This window comes from Saccostrea echinata, unplaced genomic scaffold, assembly GCF_033153115.1.
Source record: "Saccostrea echinata isolate AGI-Se365-2 ecotype Australia unplaced genomic scaffold, CSIRO_AGI_Sech_v1 ptg000028l, whole genome shotgun sequence".
Lineage (NCBI taxonomy): Eukaryota > Metazoa > Mollusca > Bivalvia > Ostreida > Ostreidae > Saccostrea > Saccostrea echinata.
In genome coordinates this window covers 705,743-716,277 of record NW_026889777.1, presented here as the reverse complement: position 1 = coordinate 716,277, position 10,535 = coordinate 705,743, and the positions used below count along the sequence as shown (strand labels likewise).

At 32.8% G+C, this 10,535-nt stretch overlaps 1 protein-coding gene across 2 annotated transcripts in view; it reads right to left on the bottom strand.

Moving 5' to 3' along the window:
* The window catches only part of LOC133194003 (zinc finger MYND domain-containing protein 11-like), a 187,921-nt gene that overhangs the window by 175,662 nt on the left and 1,724 nt on the right, over window positions 1-10,535 (bottom strand). For both annotated transcript variants that reach the window (XM_061329914.1, XM_061329913.1), the window contains exons 2-14: window positions 10,001-10,091; window positions 9,458-9,662; window positions 8,358-8,498; window positions 6,486-6,566; window positions 5,967-6,150; window positions 5,272-5,330; window positions 3,876-3,953; window positions 3,451-3,569; window positions 3,056-3,129; window positions 2,266-2,477; window positions 1,829-1,924; window positions 949-1,242; window positions 270-455 (exon numbers count right to left, since the gene is read on the bottom strand). In XM_061329914.1, coding sequence (XP_061185898.1) covers window positions 270-455; window positions 949-1,242; window positions 1,829-1,924; window positions 2,266-2,477; window positions 3,056-3,129; window positions 3,451-3,569; window positions 3,876-3,953; window positions 5,272-5,330; window positions 5,967-6,150; window positions 6,486-6,566; window positions 8,358-8,498; window positions 9,458-9,662; window positions 10,001-10,077 — 1,806 coding nt within the window. In that variant the 5' untranslated portion in view covers window positions 10,078-10,091. The remainder of the gene's footprint in view (window positions 1-269; window positions 456-948; window positions 1,243-1,828; window positions 1,925-2,265; window positions 2,478-3,055; window positions 3,130-3,450; window positions 3,570-3,875; window positions 3,954-5,271; window positions 5,331-5,966; window positions 6,151-6,485; window positions 6,567-8,357; window positions 8,499-9,457; window positions 9,663-10,000; window positions 10,092-10,535) is intronic.

Genomic DNA, 10,535 nt, shown 5'->3' with positions numbered 1-10,535 from the left:
GTTTAGTGCAAGGTAGACAACTGCTGAATAAATGTACATGAAGCATTGTTTAATGAATCATACAAATGGAAAATCTTTATGCTATAAAAATATAAACAAAAAGTGTTGCAATACAATAAATCCATAATCAAAGCAGAATTGTTCACTTGAAATACAAATACCACACATACTGTCTGTCTAAGAACAAGGTCTTACTTGGATAACATACCATCATATACATTCCCGGGGCTTTTGTCCTAACTATAATTATCATTTTTTCTCCTACTCACCCACTGCTTTTTCTTGGTAGCAGATATTGCATCTTTATGTTTAGCTGCCAGTTTTTTCATTTCCTCCATATATTCTTTCTTGCATTTCTCCTCTGTGGCCTGTTTAGTACGTTCAATTTCACGATTCATGTTCGCCATAGCTCGAGACACGGCTTGCTGTTTGTCCTCCTCAAAGTCTTTTTGAAGCTGGAATTAAATGAAAGCTTTGAAATATCAGTGATCTATTTCATGTGTACATTGTATTTCTTGATGCCATGTGGATTATTTCAACATCTTTTAGCAATTAAAACCATTTATTGTGAAGAAATTACATTGCATAAGGTATTTTGCATCCATACAAACTATAGTTTCTTCTCCATTTTTCTTCAACATTACACAATGATAATTTTCATGAAAAACCCCTACACTTCACCCTGATGCCAGAAAAACTTGTCAAACGACAGCTTGAAATTAATAATAGAAGGAATTGAAAAATCCAGTCCCTATACAGTAAAACACGCTTATAGTAAACACACTTATAATGGATTGATGCTTACAGGGATGTGATTTTCATTCCCCATGTGGCTTTAATATATTGTGAACACAATGCATATAATAAATTATGTTTATAATGAGGCAAAATCGTCCATCCCTGGCTCTTCATTATAAATGTATTTTACTGTATGTCTTTTAAACCTACCCTATCTGAGAGCTCTTCTAGAGCCTTCTCTTTATCATCCTGATGGGTTTTCTCTAGTTTGGCCTTTAAATCACTGATGACCTTCTCATACTTTTCACTACAATTACATGTGGTTTCTGATGGTTTCTCCTCGCTGGCCTCAATATTGGGGGTCAGCACAGGGGCTTCCTCATCACCACTCTTGGCATCTGAGGCATCAGGGCTGCATTGCATTGGTAGGGCTGGTTCTGGTTTAGAATCAGTTGAATCTGGTTTTGGTTCTTGCTCGGTCTGAATACTCTGGCTTTTGGTTAGCTGTAGTGATACAGAACTGCTTTATTACACAAAATTGAGCACATATGCTAAAACAAACATCCTCAAAATTTTTTAAAGTACTACAAATCACTTATTTTCTTTTCAAAGGGAGATTTTCAATTCTTAAGATGAATACCTGAGGTCACTTTTGTTTCTCTATTTCTAAAATATTTAATTGAATTTCGGTGCATACTTGTGTCATTAAGTATAATACGAGAAATTAAGGAGTACATTCTTTAGAACAGGGTCAAGGTGACTTAGGTGAGCAATGTGGCCCATGGGCCTCTTATTATTAATTTACAAAGAACATTTTACCCAACAAAGATAGGATACATTTAGTATAACTGTTATTTCTTCAGGAAAAAAATGGATTGAATTAAGCAAGAATTCAGCATTTATTTTTAAAAATAGACATATCATAATTTAATTGACAAAAATCAGATAAGTTTGATGATCATCCAATGTACATAAAGATCTGGTGATATGTCTCTTGATGAACAGATCTCAAGTCTTCAGTGTGAGCTAAACACTGAATAAAGTAGTAGATATTCAAACAAAAAAACATAAAAACCACAGAACCACTGACCTTGGTAACGGTTTGACTGGAAGCATTCAGTGTGATCACTTTAGGTACTTTATCCTCACTAGAGGTCACTAAATTACTGTCCTCTGGAGTTGGAGCCTGGGGAAAAAACAAATTACAGGTGATATCTAGAATCTTATCTCTGATGCAATAAGGTTATGAAAACAAAATTATCCTGGGTTGTTTGAACTACTTTCCTGAAAGATGTAGGAATCTTAGATATTTTATATTTGAGTGATACTGGTACAGCCAGTGCACATACTTTATTCAATTTGAGACAGGTTAGCTTTATTGTAGGACTGACAATGGACCCTCAGATGATGAACTCACTTTAAGATAGATCCACTTCTTCATTGGACCGACTGACACTGGTAGAGCATCACTCACCTTAAGACAGATCCGCTTCTTCATTGGACTGACACTGGTGGAGCTACACTCACCTTAAGACAGATCCGCTTCTTCATTGGACTGACACTGGTGGAGCTGACCTCCAGTAGACTAGTTTCCTCTGCCTCTTCTTCCTCTTCCTCCATTCTCTCTGGTCCATTGTCACTTTCTTCCAGACTCTCGGAGTCTGAATTATCTGCTGTGAACTGTTTCTCAGCTAATAACCTCTGATGTCTAGCTAGCTCTTCGCAGGCTTTCACAAAACCTTGAATCACAAAGAAACTAAATGAAGTTCTTCTCACCTCTAAATTTTGAAGACAGATTTCTCTTACATCATTTACATACAGGAAAAATACTTTTCTGGAGAGGCTTTTACTAGCAATCGTTTGTGTATGAATAATATAGGTATAATTTTGTATAAATGTTTGTTAGATCTAAAGCAGACACAACAAACCATACCAGTTTCTGATCTTATTTTGAAAGAGAGGCATTAGTCAACTGGATTTGATGAAAATCTATATGTATATAAGGAGTTCTGCTTTAAATTCACTATTCGTGAGACTAGAGTTAATCCAAAGATGAGTTTTTATAAATTTTTGATTAATCAAACTGAATTTTTAATGTACATTCTGATTTCAAATGTAGGTTTAGTAAGTAACAAATAAGTAATTACACCTATTTATAAATTAAAACTTTAATAAATTTTAATAGCTTTTAATGGATAACTCTGAGAATGAAATCAATTAGTCATCTAAACTTCAACTATCCTGTAGAATTTCCACTATCCTCAGACTATCCAATTCACTATCCTCAAACTACAGGATAGCACCCTCAGTGGATTACCTGCAGATCTTTTCACAGTCAAGGTTTTAATGTTGGTTTCAATTGGTTTTATCATATCCTTTGGTATCAAGGCTCTGAAAAAAAAATTTAAGAAAAGTTTTCATTCTTTTGTTCTCATGTTTGGTATCAATTCCTCTCAATCTAGCATATTTCTAATTATAAATATATACTGTAAACCAACTATTATTCGCGTCGACTTTTATTCGCGATTCGTCAGTTTGAAATCAATCCACGATGATTAATTTTCATGACAAAGCAAAATAAATGGTTCATGGTGATTAATATTCGCAAGTTAAAGTGGGTCGCGAAACTCGCAGAAATTTCTCGCACTTGAATAAAAGTTGGTTGACAGTATCCTGGTACATAAACTATCAGGATTTGAGATGAATAAATACCTTTGATGTGGGGCACCAAAAAACCTGCAGTCATATTTATCTGCTACATGCCGTATGACTTTGGCTGGCCAGTGACAGTAACCCTTTAACTTAGCATACACAAGTTCATGAGGAGGATTCTGTGAGAGGCAAAACACACATGTAAACAAATTACACTTATCTCCTTTTAATTTATAGATATATTCTTTTTTTTAATTTATATATGTAACTTTAACAAAATTGGTTGCAAATAGCAAATGAAATTGAATTTCAGATAAAGTTAATATCTATGGTCCATAGTTTTAAATATTTCAGAACATTTTCAATCCTCTATTATTTTATGGCATTTCTTATTATATATAGATAACCATCTATACACAAATATTGTTTGATTGCATTCTTTAACTTTCAAATTAGAAAATGGAAGAGATTTCTAGAATACTTACACAAGGTTGACAGAACCAGTCTTTAGGTTTAGCATTGGACATATAATAACAATTCTGACACTGCCTCATTTCGTCTATCTAAAATGAACAAAAAAATGTTACAGTGAAAACCGTCTAATCCCACACCTGTACAATCCCCATCACTCTGAATTCCGACATTTGTCTACATTTCCATTTAACTATTTTCAATGATCTTTACACTATGCAATCGGACACTCTGTCTATTCTGACACCATATTTGTCTCTTAAGTGCAGGTCAAATTAGACAGGTTTCACTGTATAAATTTACTTTTGTCAGTAAAAGCATGCGAAATCTACATGTATCATGAATATAGGTAAGACTGTTAAGGAGGGATTCTTGTCTGGTTTCTGACTAGATGAAATATTCAAAGTATATTTGCTCATATGTTTTATATATTTAGATGTAAGAGATTTAAAAGATCATATTTTTCTTTCCTCATCACAATTGTACAACTTTAAATAGAAATGGTAAACTGAGTTTGAAATCTAGCAGGGAGTATGTTTTTGGCAGAATGGTGGCATATGAAAATATCTTCTTTTCTGCCTCTCAAAATAATAATAGAACAATGAATTTAGTTATAATTTTTACACAATCAAAGACTTGGAGAAAATTTTTGAATGTAAGTTAAATTAATAATAAGGGACTAAAGTTTTAAAATATATGAAATAAATATGATTTTCCTAACAAACTACAATTATGTTAGCTTTTAAAAGCTTCCAAATGAATCTAAGTTCAGATTTGAGCCAAAAATCTGTAAAAAGTGTTTTTTCTCTCTTAGGAAATGGTCAAAACTTTTGTTTTTATATCATTTCTGTATCTCTATGTGACAACTTTACCATATGTGAAAATAAGAAAAATTTAAATATAGGAAGCATATAAAAATAACTAAAATATCTTAAAATTTTAAGAAAAATAGAGAAAATTCCGATTAGCCAATATCCACTTTAGTTAAATTATCTATGTCAATTTGGTAATATCATCTTATAGACCCTATATGGTAATATCTCTTTATGCAAAAAGAAAAACATTTAATTTATTGAAATAGAAGTAGGCATCGCATGATTGGCAACAGTAATTTTTTATTCTTAATGTCCAGGGTAAAGGTACTGACCTTGACCTGACCTTGCCTCTACTATAAAATGGTCAAATTTAATCTAACTGATACCATCACTTAGTGATATTGTCTTCTTGATTCTGTGAAAATTTCATTGATTTTTAAATATAAGAAATAAGTGTTCTCATAAGAAGAATCCCTCCTTAATGTAGCCACATAATTAAAAACTTACACAGTATATGTATTAATGATCTCTGAACCAATTACTTCTGATACACTGTATCTATTCATACATATAGGTTAAATGTAAAATCACTTACATCATATTTACAATCTTTGACCAGAATGTGGGCAAGTTCCACCATTCCTTTCTTTTCCTCTGAAAATAAAATTAAAAAATCACACATCATTTCATGCCGAATGATACAGAGTTTTACAAATATTTTTTGTAAAATCACATTACAAGAGAACTGAAAATACACACTCCATAACTTTTATAATAGCATTATATATTTATACACGTCGGTCAAACCTCGCACTTGATGGGACTGAGAAAAAACTTTGAGATATCTGAGGACTTGAAATATCAGGGGTAAAATATTTAAAGAAAAAGTGGTTGGGACTTCCATATCACTTCGACATATCCATGGTATTCAAGATATCAGTGTTTGAGATTCTGAAGTTCAGCTGTAGTATAATTCATATCAAGAAGCAAATGAAAAGGCTTCAAAAGCAATGACTCCTAAGCCAATCAAAAGCAATGACCCCTACCAAAAATGACCCATAAGCCAATCAAAAGCAATGACCTCTACCAAAAAAATGACCCATAGGCCAATCAAAAGCAACAACGCTTAAGCCAATCAAAAGCAACAGCTTTGTAATGATCCTTAACTAAATAAAGCCCAATCAAAAGCAATGACACCTTAACCAATCATAATGAATGAAACCAATCACAACAAAGAATAACTTCCTAACTAACCAAAAACACTGAATTTATCATCTACAGTAGATTTACCTCCATAGATAAGGTACACATTGTGGTAGATGAGTTGAATGTCTGCTAAGAATTCCTCTGCCGTCTTGTATTTTTGGTGGTCTACCCTCATCTCTATGTGGTTGAGATCCATCGTCTTATACACAAAAAAGTTTTCAAACTTCTTCTCCTGTTCTCTGTGACCTATCTTGTGAAGTTCTTTGGTCTGACAACCCATAATTAAAAAAAAAAATAATAAAAGAAATAAAATTCACTCCCTATGTATATATACACTGTATATCTATTATCTTTTTATATATGATCAGCATAATATAACTTAGCAAAATGCAAGTACTTAAAAATTACTTCCTAAAGTGTGCCTTTCCTTCTTCAAAACTGTTTCATATACACATTTATATAATATCAAGTTAATACATATTAGTATGCAACTGCTTAAAAATTGCTTCAAAGACTGATAATTTAAAAACAAAATATGCTGAGGTCCTTTGTGAGGAGCGAACCATTTTTAAAATCTGTCCCTGATTTGATCTCCATTCTCACCTTTTCTTTCATTCTCTGTATTGTGTACCCTAACAATGTATTTAACATTCTCCTCTTGATTTTCTTCTTCTGTTTGGCTGCCTGGAAATCAACAGTATAATATATTTTATCAACACACTTTATCATTTTAAAAGGTTGGAACAAGACAGCAATTTACACCAGTTTTTAGATAGGTCTGTAAAATACACTTTTATAATTAGCATACATTTGTCTCTCTGTGATCATCAGTACATTACAACACAAAGCATTTCTGCTCTGATTTTGGACGAAAAAAAAAGTGAAATGAAGTTTCTAAAAGTTTATTGCCTAAACACAGTGTATCTTCCCCTGAATCATGTCATGTATCACATCATCATTAGCATTACATGAATAAATATATGAGGTACTTTAAACAAATGCAATTTCTATAATTACAGACCAAGATGCTTGTGAATAAGTATACAGCAGGTATATTTAATACAATAAGTATTGTACATTAATTTGTTAAATGTGCTTTAATTTCAATGAGAAATAGGGGTGTTACGTATAGCATCATGATAATCCTCTAAGCAAATTTCAATCAATATATTACAAAAAAGTGACCATAACACAGTGTATACTGAAGTATATAGATGCCTTCTTAATTGTCTTAAAATGGACCTACTTTCTTTGCCATTTGTAACCATAGTACTGGTGTACATGTCATAAGGCATGTATAGTTTTTCTATCTCTTCATTTTCTATACTTTTAATTCAGTATTTTAAAGAGAAACAAATTTTCAGAAATAACATTTCTTTTAACTGCTAATGAAAATTGGAAAAATTTGGAAATAAATGTACTATTATGCATACTCTGCATTGCAGTAATACAATAAACCTGCTTCTGTTTATGAGGTAAATATAGATTTGGCTACCATAAAAAAACATCTGGTATTTTCTACCAATTGCAGCCAAGCCTGGGTAGGATATCTGTGGGACTAATGCTTATATTGATTATATTCTAACTTTGCACTATAAATTGAAATAGACTCTACAACATACATATGCATATACCCATTGCTTAACAAACATATATGTAAAGCACCTCTTGATGTGTCTTGCTTGCTGGCATGCAAGATAATAAAGGGGTTTTGCCCAAAGCATTGCTTGCTTTCACCATATAAACAAAAAGCACCCCCCATTTCCCTTACTGAAAGAGTATTCAAGTACAATTTCAGAATTAGGTTACCATCTTTCATTTCAATATTTTTTTTAATTGATCTGAATGAGAAATTTACAAAGCAGATACCAGAAATGAGGAAAATTTATAAACCATGACTTGTGACAGAAAAGAAACATGAACTTCAACGTTTTAAAGCAATTTTCATAACGATTCACTACATTTGTACATGTACTACAAGAAGAAAGAAACGGTGCATCACAGAAAATTATCTTATTCTTTGATAAAACAACATTTACACATTTATTCCCCATAAATAAAGCTGATCTGAGGTTTCCTAGGCTTGAAGATTCATAATTCAAAAGTATTTACTTCTTTCATCAAAAAAAGTAAAAAATAACAATTCAACAATTTTCAATAAACTCCTTCATTAAAAATCTTCCCTGAACATTCAAGAAATTTTAAATACAGAAAGTTAAAGCAAAATGAAGACATTAGAGTAAAGTTTACCTCAATGTCCTGTGGGGACAAAACAGGAAAAAAAAAAGAGAAAGAAATACAGTATCAGTATTTACATTAATAAACATTTCATTTTGATTATTTTTCGGTGACAATATTATTATACAAACTAAAAAAAACAAATTAGAAAAAAATGTAAAAATGAAGCATATACTCGATGTACTTAATGATACATGTAATTATAGAAATCTTGGACTGATTTGTACATGCCCTTACCTTACAAATACTACAGGTAAATTTGGGTCCCGTCCACTCCTCCAGGGTACAACTGGGGTGGAACACCCTCCAACAGTCAGAGCAGGGCAGAACGTCCCCCGCAGTATGACACTCAAAACAATACCAGTCATGGTCTCCTCTCTGCTCCAAAAAAGAGACAATATTAGAGACAGGCATGGTAGATACATGTTATTATAGATAGAGATGGTATACAGGATAGAGATCATGGTATTATAGAGAGACATGGTATTAGAGATAGAGATCATATAAGGGATTGAGAGACAGTATTAGAGAAGGATGGTGGATGGTAATAGAGGTAGAAATGGTATTAAGAAAACTTATGGTACTATGAAAAGAGATGGTATTAGAGATAAAGAAGGTATTAAGTACAGAGATGGTATTATAGATAGAGATTGAAACTGGGATAGCGGTATTAGTCACAGATGCTATTTGAGATAGCAGGGCTCACACCACTTTTTGGGAATGGGGCCCGGGACGTTAAGATTGGGAAAATGGTGACCTTTTGGGAAATTTTGGGATAACCATAATACTTAAAATCATGAAATACTGGGTTTCTGGTCTTTGTTATCAACTAAATTTTTGTTTTGCAATACAGAGGAATATGAATAGCAAGTTCAGTTATTACAAATCTTACTATATTTTCATTAATGTTGGGGAGAATTGACCATTGGGAACATTTAAACATTCAATTTGGAAAAAAGGCACCTTTTTCATATTGGGAATGGGGCCCTTGAGCAGCCCCAATTATAGACAATAGAGAGTCCTGGATAGAGATGGCATAAGACACAGCAGATATAGATAATGTAAAAAAACAAACAAACAAACAAACACAATGAATACATGTATGAATGTAATATAAAGTTTTTGAAATGGAAATGAATATCAGGTGACACCAAAGATTACCCAATCATTCCTACAGAAAAAGTATAAAGACAGTGTAAATTATGAAACAATTTTGATGTTGATATTCAGCTCTGAACCAGTACCAGTATATGTGTACAATCCCAAATCTTGAACAAAAGTTTATCTTATTTTGAAAATTTTCCTATATGTACATGCACAGGTAAAATAAAACATACGGTTTCCTCCTCATCCTCTGGAATTTTGAACCCCTCCTGCTCCACCCCTGTCATGCTGCCCTTCTTACCCACTGCCATGTAGGAGTGGATGATGTTGTCTTTGACGGCATAGTGTAGATGTTTCTCTGTAAAGGACTCGGCCAGGCCATACTCTCGGTTCATGTAACGAGATATTCTCTCTATGTTTGGAATTTGTTTCTGGTACCTGAACATTGTAGAAAAGAGTTTCAAACAAAAGGCGAGGCAACCAAATCTGATCAAAGATACATGCTATATACTGGGTTATTTTTTTATGCCCTATCACACTTGCAATATCAATTCATCTACATAAGTTTGTGTTAAAAGAAAGATAACTCTTTCTGGTGCAAAATTTTCCCTGCATATAGTGTGCTTACATATGGACTTTATAACCATTCTTCAGTGTAACAGAATTTTGTACTAATTAAGTCTGGAAATCACATGCAAAATTAAAATTTGTTGAAGAGTTGATTTTCCTTGAAGGAAACATAAGAATTTAGGTCAAAATTTCCCCCTAAAATATACCTGATATATCTGATGGCTTCAATGAGGTATTTTGTGTAGGACACAGAGGAATTGCGCCTTTTCACTGGACGCACCATCTTCTAAGGTTTACCTATAAAATAAACAAATGTTATATATTATTCATGAGTTTAATGCAGAAGTTCAAGTGTACATACAAGTACTTCAAAATTTTTTTTTACAAGCAAAATAAAGCTAATGTTATACTTTCTTTGTGTGTAAAATACAAATGCCTGTAGCAGCGCTCCCACTGGGGCCAAAATAATTTTCATCACTTTTGCAAGAGATTATACAAATGAATTTGGGGTAGCGCCGCTCAACACTGTGAGCTATTAAAGCAACGCCTGGGTGAAGAGAAAATTCTGACTTTGCACATTAATCCAAACAAATTTTTTTCCGCAGCAACCTGTGGTCCCATAATGCTTTGCAAACTGCATCTTGCCGCAAACTACTTTCTCGCGGTAGCAACAAAAGTTCAACAAAAAAGTAAAATCAGATTGATTTTATGGATATTGCAGAAAAAACAGTAGATAAAACA